We start from the raw sequence: 23,070 nt of genomic DNA, 5'->3' as shown, positions 1-23,070 counted from the left end.
TTTCAGTACAAATCGGCAATTTCATACTTTAACCCCTATTATTTTTTTATTTCGAAGTTCATGTGTCAGTTAATTTTTTTCGTTCACCAATAATTAGTAAATAACTACATACAATTTTATTTTAATTTACATTAAACATTAGCTATCATGCCTGTTTCTGGTATCTTGAAGTTACCTGTACTAAACAAACCATTTTGCGTTAAACGTGTTGAGCGTAAGTCCTGTATCTTAAGACACAGAACGTCGCTTGGCTTAATTTGTATGGGGAGCTTGTTACGCCAAGCTCTGTTATCGGTAATAAATTAAAACATTGATATTTTTTCAGAGATTTGAAACATTCCCCGTATTCCTTAGGCTTTAGCCAATCTTTTTACGTTTTTCTTCAACAATTGCATAAAATCTTCGTAAAATAAAGGCAAATTACGAAAAAAACTTTAAACAGCTTTTTCTTCAAACTAGGTTTCGTGAGATACTCGAGATACGTCTGACACGGCAGCGTTCATTTTGCTTAGGTCAAGCGGCAGCGGCAGGGACACTGGCTTTATTTCAGAATTTATTTTTAACAATCAAATTAAAGCCATTTGAAAAATGTGTATCGTATAATATATGTGTTCAGACGTATGTATCATTGGTTTATGTGGTATTGAATACAGCGGTTTTCTTGTAATTCAAGGTTTTCTGCTTTTTTCTATCGTGAAAATTTTTAGGAATCGTGTTGTCACTCCGTAGTAACCAGTGTATATCCTCAATTTTACTATATATTTTTTCCAAAGTGAATGATTCAACACTTTCAGTGTTACGCGGAATCAACCAAGTCATTTGAGATAGTATACACTCTTAAATGCAATGTGCTTCTGCAAGACGTAGCACAGTGGCAACGAGTTGATAGACACGAATCCAGTCGATTTGCCTGAGAAATGTATTCTCCATTTTGCGGCATGTTTTGGATGAAATTTGTCTTGTAATGCATCGGTCAGAGTATTTTACGTTTGTTACGTCGACTTGCCTTCAAATTCATTAATCCACCCATAGCCACTGCTATACTGTAAAAAGTTAAGAATAAAAGTGTGCTAATCATGTTTTAATCTTATGTGTTATCTAAACACTCGAACCGTATTTCTCACTCGCGCTTGCATACATTCTTGGTATGCAATAGTAAAAAATTTTGTCGTTTTTTGTTTCTCAATAGTTTGTCGTTTTTTGTTCCTCAATAGTCTGCGTTTTTCCGTCCTTAACCCAGGAAGACTGCACTGCCATTTTTCATTAGATTAATAGTAGTTGCTTACAATTTGAATATTATACCTAATTTAAATATTCTAATTACGATGAGTGAAATTTGTAGCACTACGACGGTAGTATGCGTTAAATCGAAAATTGAGTAAAACTATCCGGATTATGTATGTAGCACAATCAATGCCCCTGTGTCCATTCTACACATTTAAGACTTTGTATGTACGTTAGCAACGTGCTTGTATTTATTCATTTGTTACGTCACCGCGGATAATTAACTACAGACAACATCGTACGACTTGTAACGTCATCGATTACAATTTTCATCGACTGAAATGCGTCAAAATTTAGCCAGAAACAATTGTAGTTAATTATATTTATAATTTGTTAGGGTAATATCATGCGAGTAGGTACTTTTTATACTAAAATTCCTATATGGCCCTTTTGGTATGTCTACAGTATTGTGTTGTTTATTTACAAATGTTGATGAGCTCGCTTTCATATTTTAACAATTCCAGTTTATATGGGTAGGTAGTGAGCATACTGCCCACTTTCACTCACACTGTTAAGTTCGTTGTCACAAGTACGCACCCATTCAACATATATTTTCTAATTGAAGTAGAAATGTGCTTTCTTTTTACCAACTGCATAAATACTGTGCAACCATTCCTAGGCGGACTCAGAGGTCTAAAAAAGCCGAAATATTGTCCGCAAATTTTGTTATCCTTGTATTAAATTCACACTTGTTATTACCATTTGTTGCGGTGCATCTCATACAGCTTTTCATAAAGGAACAATTGATGTCAACATTTTATTATGGTATTTTCGAATACAATTTCGATCTTAAATTAAATAACGTATCACTTACAGGATAATCTGTAGAATCTGGCTTCACGAATCCATTCTTCCTAAAACCGTTCACCGGCTCTACTTTGCCGTTCAGCATCGTCGGATCCAGCTTGCCGTTCATCGCCAACTCCAGCTTGCCGTTCACCGTTACCTCCAGGCCATTCAGGAGTTCGTGTTCGTTAGTCAACGTCGTAGTTATTTTCACCGGTGACATCATTTTTTACCTTATTGTCTGATCAATTATCCCATTTAATATTAACACTTCGAAATATCACCACCACTTACTGGTATTTAAGTTTTTGCATATTACACTACCTATAATTTTATAAATTAAACTATCTAGCAAAATTAAAATTTCCCAAAACGAAAGTTTGTGACTTATGACATAGAATGTCAATTTTTTTCTAACTATTACAATATTACTGGCCTTCAGTCTTATGTTGTAAACCGAATAACCAAAAATCGTTGTTTTTCACTAACGCGCGTGTATTCCACACCAACTGAATGCCGCAACTCAACTACACAACTGAACCAACCGATTTCAACAGTACCGGAGGGAGTTGGCGTATGGAATGTGTATACTTATATGTCTGAGTAATCAGGCGTCAGAAGGGAGATGAGCGGGGAGGTGCGGGGAGACAACAGTGGCGCGACGCCGACGTGGAGGCTCGACTGACACGCGACGTGATACGAACAGCCCCGAGGGGACTCCGACCGGTCAGCAGCGGCGGCAACAACGGCAACGCGCATCGCGCACCTCCGAAAGTCATGGTGCCATGCCGGTAGAATGGTTTCCTGTTTAATCATCATTTCCGTAAAGTTATGCCTTTTACAATCATAACTGCATAGTGACACCCTTTAGTACTTTTATACGCATAAGTTGGGAATCTTTTCTGAAATTCTTAATAGTATAACTAAAATTATAGTAATCATTGACTTTTTATGGAATTTAGGTACAAGAACCAATCCAATAACATTTTGTAGTAGTTTCCTTCGTTGAACGTTAATATTTTTATTTATGTTATGATTTAGATTTTATCTATCGTACGATGTTGGCAAAATGATGATAACCAAATAAAAGATTAGCTAATAGACCCGCACACATTATTCATAATAATACATCGGTAACATTATGTGGTACCTAATTTCATTAAGGAATTGCTATTGCAATACACTGGAAAAAGTTTTGTAGCTTTCTATTTATATCTCCGTACAACTACACATTTTGTCTATTTACATGTACCTACAATGAGTGTTACAATCAAACGGTATCTTTACTTTGTGCCTGTCGCAATGATAACGTCACCCATGTATAATGAGTACACTCATTCATTAATTACACATTATGCGATATATCTTAAAAGATTTAAGTATGTCAGTTCTTCTAATAACAATAATAAAAGAATGTATGAAAATTGCACACAACAGGCACTTAGATGAAATGCAATGTTGAAATTAAAGCAGAACGGCAAATTGCCAAGAGTGAATGTATACGATATGCTTCAATGGAAAAATAATTCTAAGGACCTTCAGTTTCTAGCCTGTTTAATTTTATTTATTATAGTTGGTGTAACATTCCTGTGCAAAATCATAAGATCTCTCTCAGGCTATCCCCGATTAATTTATACTTATCGCTCTTTCACTTTGTGCATTATGCATAATATTAGGAATGTGGTCAGTGACCTGTAGGTAAATGATACACGTGTTTTAGAAATCAAAAGACTAACCCTCAATTATTCTTAGAGTAACTAGTGATGATTTTATTGGTATTATAGTTATAGCCTTAGAATAATAACGCATAGAATGATAGTTTCATAAAAAACGAACTGTTACAAGTGAGGCAAAAATCAAATTCATGTGGGCGTAACCAACTTGTATTTACGCTCGTCGGCACGCACAAAAATATACAAATAATGATCCCATGGGACAACATTTCCCTCAAAAGTGGGGAAATTGTATCTTGCTTAACTCATCGTTAAGTTAGAGGTGCCTACAGATTTGCTCGATTTTGTCGATCGCTACTGTCGATCAGGTGCCTACAGATATGCTCGATTTTGTTGATCGACAACGTCAAGTGACAGGAATTTTCAAAAATTTATTTTTGGTAATCCTTATGGAAATGGCATTTATATCTGAATACACGAAGGCGGACACGACATTTCTCATTTCTAAATCCAAGATGGCGGACACATCTTTTCGAATAAATGCAATATGGGAATCGTTTTCGAGGTATTCGAGGTGCTCATCACGAATATGGCATTTATTTCTAAATCCAAGATGGCGGACACGATTTTTCATATAATGGCAAGTTAGGGATTGTTTTCGAGGTATTTGGGGGTGCTCATTAGGAATATAGCACTTATTTCTAAATCCAAGATGGCGGACATGACTTCAAATAATAGCAAGTTGGGTGTCGTTTTCGAGGTATTTGGGGGTGCTCATTAAGAACATGGCACTAATTTCTAAATCCAAGATGGCGGGCACGTTTTTTCGAATAATGGCAAGTTGGGTGTCGTTTTCAAGGTATTAGGGGCTGCTCATTCCGAATATAGCACATATTTCTAAATCCAAGATGGCAAAGAATTAGAAGAAGAAGAATTAGAAGTCTTGTCCCCCATCTTGTATTCAGATATACATGCCATTTCCTTATGGTTTACCAAAAATACATTTTTGAAAATTGTTGTCAACCATCTTGGATTTAGAAATTAATGCTACATTCTTAATAAGCACTCTAAAACTCCTCGAAAACGTCTATAATTCTCAATCGTTACTGTCGATCGACAATGTCGAGCAAATCTGTAGGCACCTTATTAAATAATACACAATTCTTATTTAACTCATTTATGAACAAAAACCTAGAAGCGAGTTTAAGTGCGACTATCGACTTTGAATATAGTATAAAAAGCCTGATATTATCTGTGTATCTGTGGGTATGTTTATATGAAAAGTACACGATAACAATTAAGAACCTGAACCTGAAAGTTGTTTATACACGATTTTGGAGAACTGACGATGACTTTTTAGTCAGTGTTAGTTTCCTGAAATAATTTTAGTTAAGAACTTTTTTGAGTCTGGGCAAGACAATTTTTTTAAGTGAGTGTATGATGAACAAGAATAATGATTTTTCACATGAAACTAATGAAGGCAAATACTAAATATATTTCGTAAAAATAGCTAACGTAAATTCCCCACAACAATGTTGTTGCGGCGGTGTACATTTGTAGAAATTTTGCCACCGTCGCGATATTGCCTATTCTCAAAAAATTACGTAATATAATTATTTTGAAACAGAATAGCAAAATGGGGAGAAAAAACCCGCTTTGCAACATTTTCGTATCTTGTTGCAACGAAATTAATTTTCTGTTTTAGTGAATATTTACATAAAAATACAAGTTGAAACGCGTTACTTCCTTGTGGAATGTGATGTTAGTGTGTATTTTATATTTGTCTGATCTATTTTTAAACCCAATTACCGCACATTTCATCATTTTTAGCAACAATTTTTGAGCTGCTCGCGGTGCAACTTGACCTTGAGCACTGACAGCCCGCTCGCTCGTATAAGCCCGTCCTACAATTTGCCTCACTTAGCGTGTGCGGGCTAGGTTTCTATGCGTTATTATTCTAAGGTTATAGCATTTTACTACAAATGCATACTGCCCTCGGAACGAAAAAAGGCACAACTGTCGTGTAAAGTACGCATAGTTATGTCTTCTTTCGTTACGAAGGCAGCATTATAGTTAAGAGTTACTGAAGCAATGCGACAAAGAAGAGGCAACGACCGGCACACTGACCGACATGTGGGCGCCAAAGTTGATCATCTTATAGTGCGTAGTCTCTAGTAGAGTTACTGCCAACACCAACCAGCTCGAACTAATTTTATGGCAGTTTGCCTTGCTTATTATTATTACTAATAAGACTAACTAGTATTAGGACGTGTTAGGTAAGTACAAGACAAAGATATTCAAAAAGGGATGGCAAGGACACAGTTCAAGCACGGTTTGCAGATTAGACGTTATAATAACTCAATTTCGGTTTTAAACGTAAATATATTTGTTTCACAATTCAAAGTCAACATCGGACGAAACGTTTTCTATTCTGACTGTGTCTATTAGGCGACAATTTAAACGTTTAAAACCACTATAAAAATAGGTTTATTAATGAATTTCATAAATCCGACTAGCACATTTTGTTCTGTTAGGGCTTTTCCACACAAATAGGTGCCAGCTTGTTTTCGTAATTAATTTACAAATATCATCTAGGTTCGTTATTAGAGTAGAGCACATCACATGATGAGGAGCAAGAACGTGAACCAGATAATATAACACATCAACATTTATCTATGATGAGAAAAGTAATATGATGAGTAAACGATATGTAAAGCCCATTGACGTCATTGTCTAAAGAACTAACCACAGTTTAAATTCAAAGCGTGTTCAAAGTTCAATTTCGCTGGACTAATTTTTATAATTAATTGGCGTGTTTAATTAGAAACACAATCAATACATATAGTAGAGTGGCGTGACAACGAATTTCTTGCTAACTTGCACTTACAATATTTCATAATTTAAAGAAATGTTATAGTAGGTATTGGCGCTTATACCCTATTATTATGTAAAAGTGTCTATTTTAATGGGTAGGTTTAGCATGGCGAAATCCGAAACCTTCGAAGATACAAGGAAACTGTCTTAACCATTAAGTCTTTTTTTGTGAATGCAATTTTGGCATAGTCAATTTTTTTGGTGCAGTGTGGGTTGTCCATAAAAATGTTAAATCCAAAATATAATAATTTTTTATTGTGCTGATTGACTCAGTTTCATGAAGGGATCATTGCATTGTATGGTTCGAAAATCGGGACAGCAGAAGTTCGTCAAATTGAATAAAATGATTTTAAATACAAAATGAATAAAATTTGCACACTTTTTGAATGCTAATATACTCAGTTTCTTATAAGGATGATTTCATTGCATTGGAAGAAAAAATGGGACAGTAGAAGTTGGTCAAATTTAATTTAAAAAATTATCATAACAAATGACATATTATATACAATAACATTTTATAAATTTGACCGAATTCTGCTGTGCCGATTTTTTTCGTCTTATACAATGAAATCATCTTCATAAGAAGCTGAGTATATCAGCATTAAAAAAATTAGCCAATTTTATTCATTTTATAATGATTTTATATGAAACACTGTATATAAAGCTTCGACTCACTGATAGAAATAGAACACGTACTTCCCGATATGGTGGCAAAAAAATTATACCGTTGTACGCAGATAGGTTCCAAAGCAAAGGGAAAAATACGAGATCACCTGAATGTAGAAAATATAAATGAATGACCAACCGTGTACAAAAACTATAATATTTTTTTTCGCAATTTTTTAATAAGCTACCATATAAACTTTTTGGCGGCAGATATAATTTGCTCTAATTCGGCTTAAAATAGGCATGTCTTTTTTCGAATTAATTAGCGTTTGAAAAACTTGCTTCGCTCGGGCTGAAAATTGGCACGAAACGATTTCTAGAATTGTCTGATAATAATTCGTGGTCAAAATATATTTTTGCAATTTTTAAACATGGACGCCATTAAAGAGCTACTTTCATTTTTTTTTAATAAAGTCATACCTCCCGAGGCCGTAGGCCGAGGACCAGCGGAGGTCGAAGACCGAAGCCTCCGCACGCCACAGTCCGTAGACAGTATTCGGAGGCTCTATTACGAGTACCAGATCTCACAATCGTTAAAAATGTAAGGCGGTACTTCCCGATGGAGTGGAAATGAGATACTTATATCTCAACCGTCTCTCTGCTAGATTCCTTTTTTTTAGAAGGTATTTCATAGACAAGTATTTTAGGGGGAAAAAATGCTACACACCAAAATTATGGTCTCACATTAGGCAATTTTCTGTACTATGAATACCAGAATAACTATAACTCCGAGGTCAACCCAAAATACCCAGACCAGAACCAACTTAGAAAATGTTCGTTTCCTAAATTGGCCCAAATCGCGGATCGAACCCGGAACCTCATCTAACGCCCATAACAGTAACCGCTGTGCCACCGAAGAGCATAATCACACCCCGTAATCTAAACCCGATCACACGGCGCAGGTGGGGTACAGGGCTCGTGTTATATGTAATTTTTATGTTTAGAACTTGTAAAATAACATAACATAAATTGACATACACGTCATACGCTTAGCGTATGTGTCGTGGTCAGCGATCACGCCACACATTGCTTGGCAGATAGCCCAGAGTATTGATTAATTCGGCTTTACTTGCACATAACAAAGAATGTAGTGGTCAACAAATTATAAATATGTGTACCTGTTATTGTTTACCCTGTCAATTAAAAACTCATTCAGTTTGGATTGCTAATGACCTGACCCTGTGCCATATTGCATTAGTAGCAATATATGTAGGTAAGTGGGACAAAGTTGTGTTTAGTTAACATGATTACAGTACACCATTCCATGAAACTATGTAGCATTGTATAAGAATGGAGCAATGAACTTTAAATAGGTACAGCTTGTACTTCTCCCAAACAGATTTTGCATTAAGAAATGTTTTATTGAATTTATCTATAGCTCCATAGCATCCTCTCAGACGAATTTGCTTATTATGTGTTTAAAAGTTTTTTTTTAATTAATCATTGTGTTTAAAAAAGTTTAATTTGTATAAGTAAACATTTTATTTTGTTTTTTTTTATAGGTATGAAATAATGAAGATTTGAATAATTTAATTTATTGGCTTTATAGAAATTTAACCGTTCCGTTTCTTTTTCTAGTGGCTGTTTTTAATAAATGAATTGACTATTTAAAAATTGGGTACAGAAATCATTTATTAATTAAATTAATTTAATTACTCTTAAAGAGAACCCATACCTACAAAATCTTTATCATTTATTTAATAAGTTGCCAGGCTTGTACAAACACATAAATAGTGAAGTGGTTCATGGTTCAAGTCACAAAATCTTCCATGAAAGCCACATTGCGAACGGTACTCAAACAGATACATTATCATAATATCTAAGATAAGATATTTAAGAACAAGCAAATTTCGCAATTTGCTTGCTGTTGCACATTCTGTTCAAGAATTTCTTTATGGCTATACCTTAGATGCTAACTTTTCACATTTCAAGAATAATTGCAACAATAGAAAAATATTCCAAGTACTATTAATTTTTCTAACCCTTTCTTCAAATTATGTTTCAAAGCAGTGTTTAAAACTATCAACATAATAATTTTTTTTGGATAAATTATCCATGAAGATTTTTAGTTTTGTCTCGCTAAAATTATGAGTACAAATTAAATAACTTAGTAAAAAATTACATTAATTTTTTATTTGAAAATTACATAGTAATCAAAATCAAAGTTTTCATCAAACTCAATGAAAAATATTTGGAAAACATTGATGTTGTATAAGTCTTTCTTTTTAACATAGCCATGTGACATATCTCAAAACAGAAAATCATATTTGATTTGGGAGTTTTGTTTTCCCAATTTATCACATTTGAATTACTAAAATCTCCACAGGGTCAACATAAGGAAAAGTGATCTAAGATTTCATGCCAACATCAAAATTCCACCATGGAAAAATAGAACTTCACACAACAAAAAAGTATACATTGTGTAAATATATCCATGAAATAAAACTTTATGTTACAGTTTGTGATTGTACCAAAATTTTAAGAAACATTATTTTAAATTAAATATTTTTTTCATGCAGGATTATTTAATGTTGTAAATTTGGTATCAAAGCATTTGGTCTTTCTCATTGTGGTCTTATAGTAAGAATTAAGTAAAACAGTCTCTAACAATTCTTATTATGTACGTTTGTAAAATTTTACATATCAATACAATCTCAGGTAGATTTTCACATGTGGTAAAATATTACCTGACCTTCATTTACCAATATAATATCCCTACTATTCCATGAAAATTGGACACAAACAACCTCAAGAATATTATTTTCTAAATTTGAATCCATGTGGTGTATGTACTATTTTTATAAGATTAGGACTTACAGATCCTTCAGGTTGGAGGGTGAGCACTGTTTTACTGCTAGAGGCGCAGTCGTCGACGGCTCCGTTCTGCCCGTCGCCCGCCGAGATCTCGGCAATAACACTCATTTCTTCTTCGCTTCCTTGTCTGCACCGCTTGCGAGACATTATCACATGTCCCGCTGGCTTCGCGGTCTTCTAGAAATTGTCTCGCGGAAATCCGATAGTCACCAATGCGATGAGTAGATATTAAAGTGTGGTTTCAGTCCAGGAACATTCTTGTTATGGTTCAGTTGTTTCAGTCGATAAAATGTGGAAATTATTATGACATATTCTACTAGACTCGACGTTCAGTTTTGGTAACCCTCTCTAAGGAAGGCAGAAAAGTTCAAGTTGAATGAACAATTATATAAACTATATGAAAGTTTGATTACAATAACTTGTATTTTGGAAGAAAATGTATGTAAGGATCCAAAGCGCCTGAATAATACTGGCAACAGGGTTTTCAACTTCAACCAGAAATATTCACAAAACAGATGAATTGAGGAGCGTTTTCACAAAATGATACATCTTAAAATAGTATTTTTTTCAATAAATGAATTTATTTATTTATTTAGCTTCGGTTGGGTGAATTAAATGAAAATGCAAATTAATTTGGTAGGTATTTTACTAACACATTATTATTTTATAAAAAAAACAATAGTAATAAAAAATCAACTGAAATAATGAGATCACAAAACTACGAGTTTTTTCAACTTTGATACATCAATCATTGATGTCTCGCTTTAATAAAACTCCGATAATATTAATTGAATTTGAATATTAAATTACTGGTTCTTCATCATCGTAGTTTCGTCGAATGTTATCGTCATCGGGACCAGAACCCTGGAGCACATCTGCATAAAAGGCCTGAGCATCAAGGTCATCAGAAATATCGCAAAATTTAAGTAGATTTTCAACGTCTGCTCTCTTTTTTGTTGACACCATGTTGGTTTTAGGTAACTGAACACAATCAAATCGCAGAAATGATTTTACGCCTTTCTTCTTTATTTCTACAGTTCCTGGCGCAGCACAATATGTGTTTTGAACACTAACTTCAATATTTTTTAAAGTACGGGATGCAACTGTAGTAATGTGTATTATTCGTGTTTGAGATATTTTAAATGGCAGTTTTGCCTTTATGATTTCTTTGGCCTTCGCTTTCATGTCATAAGTAAACCAATCTTTACCCCATTCGTTGACTTGGCCATGATTATTTAAAATTGCATAATATTCTTTTGGTGACACAATGACTTCACGTCTTCTGTAGTCCTTCTCAACCCTACCAAATACTCTGTCTGGAGGCATAAAGCTGTGGCCTCGAATAGGAAAAATGTAGCTTAGCTTATTAAAAACTTTACTAGTAGCCATGAAATTTGCCAACATGGTTAACATAATGAAATTTTTATTTTGACTGCTACAAGAATCGGAATACAGTTCAAGCTTCAAATTCTTTTTCTTATCCCTAAAACATACTTCTTCTATCTTTTTCAAATAATGTTTAAGTGCCGATGCTATCTCATTAGCTCCTCGGCCACTCTGGTTTTCTAACCAAACATAAAACTGTATATCGTCTGTCGGTTCGAATGATGTATCGTTTTGAAAAAATACGCTCCATGTAGATGTATCACTTTGAAAAATCTCGTGAACTTTGCTGTATTTTTTAAAAGGTTTATAAGTCGTTTTCAGAAAATTCGTTAATACCGTCATGTTCGGCTATGAATACAATACACGAAACGCCAAAAAAAGTAAAATAGAATTTTTGTTTGTTGTATCGCTTTGTGAAAACGCTCCTCAATTCGGCGTGATGAGTCAATTTGGTTATTACGCGAGTTGACGTCCTTGACGTTTTCGTTAATTTTTTCTCATGTTAATGGCTTTGCCTTCGTAGCATTTAGCCAATAAAAGGGTTGGGGAAAGCTGGGGAAAGCAGAATTATATTATACTAGATGTCACCAAACAAGAGGCCAAAGACAGCTAAAGAAGGCGATAGTACGTAACTTTGAATGCGATCAACGAAACAATAATCAAACAATTATTTGCATAATTCAATTTTTTTAAATACGTAAATTTTATTGTAACATTATGTAATATGACAAAACATATTTGAAGTACTGTTTTCGCACGAATTCCAAAATAAAATGCAATTTTGAGTTACCCCGAAACGTCCCGTCCTTAAGCTATTATTTATTTTTAAATAGTGTTTTTTTATTAGTCGCCGAATTTCACCGAGTCACTTCGATGTGTCGGAAAAAATATTTTAAAATAGTTACAAAAAAAAATTAACTTTATTTGAGATTGTTTGTTGTTGACATTGACATCTTATAACTTATTGTCAGACGAATAATTGAAAATTTATTAAATCCTTGGTTTCTTGGTATTTTAATCTTTTTATGTAGTTGTTTTATCGATGAACATTAATTAATTACTGTAAGTCAATGTTTACAGTAAATTCTCGTAATAAACCATTTATGAATATTACAAAATCAAAAGAATTGGATACAATTCATCGGAATGTGGGACAATTTTACGAAAATAAGAGGAATTGCTACAGAATTGCAAGAAATTCTGTAAATGAATTGCTTTTAACAGAATTGCACGATTTGGCCTTTTAGGCCCCCTGAACAACAGTGAACCGAAAAATAATCTAAACAATCAGAAGCGCTTAAAATTTTGAATCGATTTCTTGTGAAAATCGTATAATGTGATTAGCGATATGATTCGTCCACATCCCTATTCGCGTCACGATGACAAGTTTCAAATTTGGCCTCTTATTTGGTGACGACTATACAGATTATGGAAGAGGTACAAATTTGAATGAAAAAGGATAATGTAGGTTGGGTTGATGGGTAGCTATTATATAATGGCATACATATTAAAGCTTGATATTGACATTATATAAACATCTTTGTTACATAAATACAATAAACTTGATAAGGACGTGGGGAATGGGACACTGATTGCCAGAAGTTTGGGTATGAAGTATCGTGGTCAATTGAGGGGCAGGAGAAGAAGATATACGTTTTGTAAGCGGACTTCCGAAGCGAAAACGGTCCATCAACCTCTGAAACGTCGACGGCGCATTTTCAAGTCCGACAGACATGCGAGTGAACCACAGACATATAGATAGACGCCGCAAGTACAGCAATTTGTATGAAAACCAAGCGTGCCACATTTTTTGGAGCCACTATGACGTCACAAAAATTATTTAGTGATGGAAACCTTCCGCTCGCTCTAAATCGATTGATTGAACGGAATACGCGTATATCGATTCTAAATAGAATTTTTGTTCAAGTATTTGTTGATTACAAGTACCTAGTCATAATATTCTTATATAGTAGAAAAATACTAGAATACGTTAGTTAAATCCTTTATTTTTCTTATTTCTAAAAAATGTTGATTACTTAAAAAAGTTAAGACCTTAATTTTTAATCGACTTCAGATATTACAATTATTGTCCTTCCAATACAATGAGTTTATTAGACAACATCTTTTTGTAACAGATCTTATCGATTAACTTAAATAATGAAAACGCACGTCAATATATGAACTGCGACTGCCTTAATTAATTTTACTAGATGGTTTTCTGCAGTGTTGGGCGTTAATCAATTAAATTTCAATCAGACTAAAAATCAATTCAATTGAAATTTATCGCGATTAACAATTAATTAATTGTTGATTCCGGTTCTCGCAACTAACAATTAATCAATCAGTAATCTCGTATGCCTACAATTAATCAATTGTTAATTGCTGTTTCGCAATTGACAATTAATTAATTGTCAATCTTTTATTGCCCGAATAATCGAATTTTTCCCAACACTGGTTTTCTGTTGGTAATTGATCAAATTGATGAATGGCAAGACAAATGAAAATGTTATTATGTTGCTGACAAAATATGGTAAAATCTTATTAATCAGAAGAGGTTTACTTAATGACGGCCTCCTGTTAAATTTTTGTGATTTGTTTATTATTTCTCGGATTTCTAACTCTGCTACTCTGCATATTTGGATAGCATCTTAGGTGGGATAAACTAGACCATCTTCGTCCTCCAAAGCAACGAACTCATACACATGACCAACTTCAGATTTTTGTAAAGACAGCGCACTGTTAGTTCTTTGCATTGTAGGCATTGACTTACAAATAAATGGACGACGGGTCTAATACAAAAACCACGAAAAAAATGTCCCAAGTCAACCTATTTAAACGTAGTGATATGTAAAGGAATATGAAAAAGCTAAAACGTTGAATTTAAATTGTAATGTCATCGCAGTACTGTCTAATTTTGCTTGCTTCGCTGTCAGTCGAACAAACGAAGACTAAAGCGTGAATGACGCTCTGTATACGATTTTAACGCCCTATAAGTTCGGACACTTTTTAGCGCGGACCCGACGTCCATATAATTGTAAGTCAATGATTGTAGGTATATTTTTTGTATTACTCGTACTACATATCCGGCGATGTATGTAATTATTTGCTCACTATATTCGGATATTCCAGGCAACGTGTTGCAAAAATTCTACTGATAATAGATACTACAAAACTGAAAAAAAAAACGAAACTTTACCAAACGTTAGAACAACAGAGTTATAGAATATTTTTATAATATTGCTAAGGGCATAATAATTTTCGTCCCTTTGTTTTCAAAATCGATCCGAATCGAGAACAATGTTGCCTAACGTATACATCACTAAAGGTTAAATTTGGCCAAAAAATGTACAAGCGGCCGTACCACGATATTCATGGCGTATTAACAAAGGATCACAAATATATCGCACCAAGTAAAAGCCGCACTGTATTACAAATAATGAGGCATACACTCGGTTGCGTATTTATTTTCTCGAAATTCATACGAAACCAAAATAATTGTTTTGAAAATAAATTATGCATCTTCTGATTACTAAATCACTTGTCCGTGGAAGGAAACGTTCCTGTTTACCAATGTACCCACAGTTATGGTGGTTTTGCAGTTTATAATGGCACAATTATGCATTTTTCGCGTGTTCGACTGGCGTTTTTATCTACGATAACGGTCGAGCGTGTTCAACAAATTAGAAAGATATAGTATAGCTTCAGTGCTAGAACAAGCCACATTGTTGTTGTTTGTGACTGTACCAATTTACAATGCAAAAGCCGAACCTACTCTGAAACCTTGAATATGACTTTCGATCAGTCGTATCCCCATAACTGAGATTTCAACTTTACTACTATACCTCTACTAAAATTGAGTCCGTAGCTAGTTGGAACTGAGCAACTTATATAGCATATTATTTTTGGTGTTCATTTGAACTAAATATGAAGAAGTCATCATCATAAAGTGCTATGATGGCCTTGTGTAGATACATTTTTCAGTCTTTAATTGAGTATAGCCATTGGTAATTAAAACTTTATGCACTTTTCATTCCAGATTCTACTGGCTTGTTTGAGTCCATATAAACTCTTCTTGAGTAGACAAACTTTGCCCCTCAATCTCAAATTTAGTAGGTTGCTCCATGCAAATGCATTCATTGCGATCCCCATTGAGGAATGCTGTATTAATGCATTCGCTGATTATAATAATATTTGGGCATGCAGGTAATCGTTCAGCCACTGAGGTAGCTTTTGCTGTGCACAAATTAGAAAGAAATTTGCTGTGTAAAATAACTCACATAGGCATGCCTATGAATGCGGTTCCGGTGCCTAAGCGACGATGTTAATCTTCAGCTGTGAGACCTTTGGAGGTCTATCCATACTCATTCCAGATCTACGCTGTGAGGCCACTGGCACAGGTTTGCTGTCTTCGATGTGGATGAACAGCCTTAGACGAGGCACCTGTGAACACGAGATTATCTCTGAAAACACAAAAAGAAACAAAACAAACAAAGTACAAACCAATAAGTTGAAATTGTAGAAGTCTCACGCCAACATGCTGGTCGCTGATTGTTTCTGCGACAACTAATAAGTTTTATCAGAAATAGTCAGTAAATCTTTCCCTCGCAAAGCTTTTTTTTTTTTTTAATTTATTAAGGCTTTGGCAAAGCCATAGCCTAAACATGAAGTTTAATTATGTTTCTGTAAATATGGCCGCCACAAAGACAAAGAGGATAGGCAAATTGAGGCGGCGTGCTTGGATTGACTCGGGGTTTCTTAAAACGGGCCGATAAGTGTATTTTAGTTCGAGATTCGTATAATTTCGCGTTTTAATCTTCGATTAAGGCTCAATAGCACTATCCTATTCCACTTTAAACTGGATTTCACAAAATAATTGAAAGTCAAAATAAAAACGACACTTTTCCCTCCAAAAGGTCCAGAGCGAATCGCGAAAAGAAAATTAACGGTTTAATTATTTTTTTTATGTCGAATCGGACAATCATCCTTCCTGCATCGTGATTATGGTCTCAAATTAGATTTTTTAATGTAAAATTTATTAAAGTTTTAACTACTATAAAAACTTATTATAACAATAAATTTTACACGCCAATTTGTTATGCATTTTAAATAATTTACATAATTTCATTTCAAGAGTTGCCGATTCTTTATTAAATTGTTAGACATATTTCATTTTTAATCTGTGTTGTTTGTGTCATGTTTGTGTCAAATGCTTGTCAAACGCCATGTGCCTCGTGACGACCAATTAAATAAGACCTCCATACCCAGTACGTAAGTTTGATATTTAGTTTCTGAATAAAATGGATGATGAGGTTGATCTTCTATGGTCGGCTCAAATAATAGTGTTTCTCAAGTAAGTGAATTTCACTTACTTTGGGCATGCGAAGTACGTACACTTGCGGCGCCTATCTACTTAGGTATATGTCTGTGGCGTGAGGTGGGCGTGAGCCTATATGTTCCGAAGGGCGTGAGGAATGCAATTTTATCATGACCCTGTGGCGCAACGCTTACCTGATTCCTGATCGTTATTACACATAAAACAATTTTGCTTACTTAATTGCAGCAACTCGTGGATGACAGGAATTGGGTAAGTGTCAATTTTCGTTAAACCGTTAAGCTTGCGGTAATCTACGCAAAAACGGACCTCCATTATCTTTTTTCGGGATGAATACGGTTGGAGAATCTATAACACCATCCTGCAGCATTTTCTCGATTTCAACTTTCATATTTTCTTTTTTTGCAGGTACAAGGCAGTATGGTGGTGAAAAGACCAGTGGATGGTACACGGTACCTGTGTCAATATGATGTTCTACAAAAGAGGTCGGTGCTCCCCCTGCATTGAAAATATCTTGATTAGCGTTTAAGAGATTTGCTAACTTACCACGTCGGGTAGGGTGCAACACGAGTGAACCTTCATCGTCGCGGAACATGTCTATTGACAAGCACCTAACTTGCTTACTCGACCACTCAAATTCCAAAGGGTTCCTCAGAGAAATGCCACTTTACAGTTGCGAAGTCCGGTGACATACAAACTTTTACTAAAAAATCGATGCCTATTAACTCCCAGCTCAAAAAGAGGCGATTTAGTTTGAAGCCTTTGTTGTGTATCTGTTTGTGGAATCGTAGCTCCGAAATGGATGGACTGACCTCTAATATTTATTTGAATATTGGTGAACTGAACTAAGAAAATCCAATGACATTACAATAGTATGGTAACCTGGATTTGACGCTGCAACTAGGACAGTCTACAGTTTACCCAACCCCTCAACTAAATAAAGCAGAATTATCGTGTTTGGGTTTATTGAGTTGGTTTCGACGAATAGTTGGCTTAGGTACATACATACAATAACACTTAGGATGCCATAAAAATAAAACTGATCAATTTTTAATAACAATATGTTATAATATTCAAAGTTTGGTATTTAGAGGTCAAGGCTGTTTACATACTGAGATTATTCTTACTTTTAGCGATATTTATAACAATAAAACAAAAAAATTAGTTCACATACCGTGTTCTGCTTTTAAACAAAAACCAAATACAAAAAAGTTACCGTAATGTAATGTGACTCACACACAACTCTTAGAAATGAAAAAAAAATACAACATGAAAATTGTTATTGTTATTATTTTAACTAATGTAACCTTTGTCGGTTATCCCATCACGCAGTCGGTACCTACAATGAGAATTAAAAATACACAACCATTGTAGGTATCGACGTACCGACCGTGTGATGGAATGACTGATACCGACTAAGGTTACATTAGTTGAAAAATGAGGTTTTTTTTTGTTTTTGTTGCTACAAAATTTATGAAGAAGAAGAAGTTTCTATTTATGTTCAAATTTACTTATTTTATTATTATAATTTTATAATTCCTGATATTTCGGAGTCACGTACGTGTGCTATGTAAAGTGATCTATCCCTTGTGAAATTTTGGTTCAGGAGGCGTCCAGTCAAAATCAGAATCGTTATTGTCTGCAGCACAAGGATCAGCGGCAGTGTCAAATAAATTTTCATTATCAAATAATTGAGGGCTATTTTATCCACATCTCTGAGAATTCTTTACCAATTCATTGTTCTCGTCGAGCCCCCATATCTTTCTAAATACATAACTTTTGTTTATAGTGACCCTCCATATCAACTTCTTGGTAATACGGGAAGGGCACTAAGGGTACTAACCTGTGCGAGAAAGCCCGCAGAGACTGTTCTCAGTCAGGCCCCAGTTCAGCCCGTTTGCACGGACTTCATCCGGAACTCAAAAGGCTAGCCTTGAGTGAGCTGTCCCGGGTACACGTACAGCACCCTCTGGAAAATAGTCCCAGATAGGTACCGAAGCTGTAGGCACGCTCACTAACGGCTGCCACCGTTAAGCCGCCGACTCTAAGGGTCGTATTCTAAAACTCTACTCAATGCTCAAGCCAGGGTTTGAGTATGGTTTAAAGCACTCGAAATCATACTCAAGTCCCTGCCATTAGGGTTGTATTTCCAGTGCAATCCTGACTTGAGCATTGAGTAGAGTTCTAGAATACGACCCTAAGTCAACTATCAAAACTCTTCTTTGGTGGCGGAGCTGTAGGCACGCTCATTTCTCAACGCCGAAGCGTCTCTGTAATTCCCATAAACCTATGCATCTGGAGGGATCGGAGGATGTCTAGCTTATCCTTTACTGGCTCTCCGGGCTAGTGCCGAAGATGCTGGTCGTAGTGTCTTGCGACAATGTCCGGACATAGCTTCCGACTTAAAGTGTAACTCACGTGACCCGCGTATCTCTTCGCCTTAGGCCCTCGTCTAGACCGCTACTAAAACGCGATAGCTGCGTGCGGGACAAACGCCCCGGCCGCATGTTACCGGGGCGGACGAACGTGTTCATCCCTGCAGTTAACCACAAACCCCGGCAAGTCCATGTCCGGGTCCACCAGTGACGCCCGTGAAGGCGCATCAGTGGCGGAGGGCTAGGCCCGGATGCGCACCGTACCCTGGTTTTACCGAGGAGCCCGTACTCTCTCCGGAATTCTCTATCTCTTGGGTCAGTAGATAGAAACAGCACTCGCTGTGCAAATAGACTAACATCACTCGAATGACAACCTAATTTGTAGATTTGACATGGAGATGTTTGCCGAGTTGATTCATGGCCAATTTGTAACAAGCAGTTCGATATATTGTTAACAACCCACTGATTGGATTGGCACAGGAACTTTTTCATATTTAAACAGAAATTTTTCTTGAATTTATATTAGGGGTAGCGAGACTATCGAACCTCAATTCGGGGATTTCACGGTGTATTGCTTGATCAGGCACCGGCGGCGAATCGTGGTCTATGTACTATTACTTGTTTTCGTTATCTTACAACATTGTACTCTATATATACTAAAATTGAGCGTAACAACTGACTAACTCCGAACCTACAATAAAATGCTTCGTAGTGCGTAGTGGTCTTACATCAAAATACTTTTAAAGAACTCTGTACCTATGGCGAATTTCGTAGACACAGTTTTATGGGTCGATAGAGTTGGAAAAATTATGTAGGATATCGTTAAAAACTCAAATTCGTAAAAAATGGCGTTACAGTGCTATGCTTCTCAGGTACGGGTTTTAAGATGATGAAACAGACTAACTTAATATCTACTATAACTGGTGTTACAACTAATACAAATTTCACTAATTACAGTAATTTTTAACTTTTCAGACTAAAAATAGATTAACCTAATTGTTAGTATGTGCGAGTGCAAGTATGTGCATGTGTATCTCTAGGTGTGTAATTGTGTGGAATGTGAATATGAATTTGTGTCATCCATCCGATAGTCGTACAATATCCAAAATTATACATTGTCATACAATGTTAAATAGTATAATTTTAATTGTTTGTCACATATATAAGAAAATAACGTTGTATTAGAAGTTTATACAAACATGTATGTAAATTAAATTTCGATTTGTGTATATTTATATTATTTATTTACATTATGTATATACTGATACAGTAAAATTTTATGTTTACTTTTTTATTTATTTATATATTTCAAACTTGTTGTTGTGTCTTGTATGGAAATGAATAATGGAGTAGGTATATATTTTGTTCTTTAATTTGAATCAATCATCAAAAGTTCTATACTAGGAAGATTTTGTAGGTAAAATCCACTTATATTATATTCTACCTACATTTCTGTCTGCACATACCCACCCAATTCCTCAACTACTTACAGCAGAAGTACCGTGTTTAGGCTCATTTAATTGCTCTCAACGGGTGGTTGTTAGTTTACAGATAGTGACTTTATTGAATTTTGGAGTAAACTGTTTTGTATCGGGGTTTTTTAATTTTAATTTTATTTTTAATGTGTATTTTTACAAAATGTACAAGCTTTCGATTAAACAATTAATTGTGATGTAATTTAGACAGTGTTATTTTATTACCATAACAGTACACAAATTAATTAATTATTATTTACCGCGTATAATGGTTTCCGCCCACAATTTTAGGCCGAAACGGATAAAAAAATGGCGCTTTGGATAAAAACGTTTTTAAAACTCGGTCAGGCAGAATGTGAAAAACCCGGATTTGGCATGGTATTTATGACCGGCCGCCTGCCTGACGTCAACCCTCCTTGGGAATAAAAAAAGTGTGGCCAGAGCCTCTTTCGCTATGTGCAGTGTGCACCGCGTGCAGGCGAGGTTGGTATGTGGCCCTGGTAACTAGAATACTTACAATTAGTCTTATTTCACCCTAGACCGAGTTTGCTGGCCTGATCAGTCGCCATTCCAAAGTAGATATGATGTTGGGTTTTAAAGCCAGCTGCGGCGCTCTTCAGTGACTGCACGCACCATATAATATTTCACTTAAAAGTGATACTTACAAAAATAATTCATAAAATATATTAAACAGTGCACGTTGTTACAAGATTTAATTTAATTTCTTGCGATTTTTTATGAACTGTCATAGGGATCATCCTAGAGAACAATTGTAGTTCCCTCAGAACCACTACACACCACCACACACACATTATTAATATTGACGATGACTGTACTAACCGATCAGTAGGTCCAATGCCCATACAATATTGCCCGTTGTCCAACTAGTAGGACCACGGGCAATAAACGACATTCATATACATACATATTCTAATAAATATCATGACAATCGATAAATCCTTATGCCATTAAGGAAAAACAACTGCATATTGTTTGCTCATTTGCTTGTATAAGAACTAAACATTATTAAAACCTTCAAATACCATGTACATATGTATTTAAAAAGAAATTAATAACCAATTCTGTATATTATGCAAAATTTGTATACATGAGCGCCGAGACACACAGCTATAACAGACTTAATTCACGACTTTTTCTGGGTCCAATTCGATATAAGCTGGAGCCGTGGTTCTCAAGATTCAAAAATGGTGCCGCTGGAATAAGCTTATTTCAGCGTGGTCAGTAAAACATCCTTATAACTTTTGAACGGCGGACCGATTAAATGTACATTATGTTATGGTATGCAAATAAATGAGAATAAACAATAAATCTAGTTTTTTGCGACTAGAACAGACTAAATAGCGCGTTTTTCTGGCTAGACATTTTTCCAAAAGTCGACCATGGTCACGCTGGAATAAGGAACGTCTGAAAAACAATACGCATTCCGAAGAGATGTTACTACAAGCATACGTTCGAAACACCGTCTTACTAGACAGATTTTCAGCGCCATGCCTACCAAAATTAGTTTCCTCGGATGGCAGTGAACAATCACTCGATTCATTCATAACACGATGCATTTATTACATCAAGTGACCAATTGTAATAAAATTACAACATAAATGTCAATAACTTTTATTTTAGTTAAACAAAGAAATGTATATATAATAATAATATTATATATATATGTTTTAGGAATAAAATTATTTCTTATAAACAGACATGATATCTCGTTCAATACGAGAGAGCCACCAAGATCCCGTCTAGCCGAAATATGGCATGGTTCATTTTTTCTTAGCTTCATATATTTCATAGTAAAGCCCGTTTCATTATAAAAATTTACAGCTGCCAGATTTTTAAGAGCATTACATTTTTTTGTTTTCATTTTATATTTATTTGCGCGGGTCACCTACATTATGTACAGCCAAATTAATTGTGTAGAATATACCTAACATTTATAAAAATTATATTACAACAAAGCGGATACGCAGTAACGTTTATTAAAATACATATAAATTGGATCTCTTGGATCCAGTTGCTAGATACATGCGTAAGCAACTATTCATAAAATCACACCGAAAAAGTGAACCATCCATGTTTACATTTGCAATCTTTATACAACGTCGACATAAGAAAATAAACATTAAAAAGTTTCGAAATCGACATGTGACGTGGTCAGATGTGCTTTTATGAATAAAGCATGAAATTAACATCAAAAATTAGTATAAAAATATATCACAGCAATTTTAATTAGCCCAACTGATACTAGATTTCGGAATGAGATCGATGAAAAGAATCCTGTAAAAGGAAAGAAGCATTGAGTATATAATTTCAGTTTTTCCTATTCAGTCATTTATTTACGTAACGTACTTCACATATAGGATGACACAAGTTGTGTAGTGAAACAA

At 35.0% G+C, this 23,070-nt stretch overlaps 1 protein-coding gene across 3 annotated transcripts in view; it reads right to left on the bottom strand.

The window, feature by feature from the left end:
- The window catches only part of LOC113232865 (choline-phosphate cytidylyltransferase A-like), a 31,399-nt gene extending 20,786 nt beyond the window's left edge, over positions 1-10,613 (bottom strand). Inside the window, exon 1 of one of the 3 annotated variants that reach the window (XM_026467724.1) lies at positions 10,101-10,613. In XM_026467724.1, coding sequence (XP_026323509.1) covers positions 10,101-10,244 — 144 coding nt within the window. In that variant the 5' untranslated portion in view covers positions 10,245-10,613. Of the gene's footprint in view, positions 1-2,098; positions 2,525-10,100 lie in introns of those variants that run through there. The other 2 variants (XM_026467723.1, XM_026467722.1) reach the window with 2 other exon arrangements.
- Between the last annotated feature and the right edge of the window lie 12,457 nt (positions 10,614-23,070).

This window comes from Hyposmocoma kahamanoa, unplaced genomic scaffold (genome assembly GCF_003589595.1).
Source record: "Hyposmocoma kahamanoa isolate Upper Pololo Valley unplaced genomic scaffold, ASM358959v1 78, whole genome shotgun sequence".
NCBI classification, from domain to species: domain Eukaryota; kingdom Metazoa; phylum Arthropoda; class Insecta; order Lepidoptera; family Cosmopterigidae; genus Hyposmocoma; species Hyposmocoma kahamanoa.
Note: the sequence above shows the minus strand (reverse complement) of the source record. Positions and strands in the feature narration are given on the sequence as shown.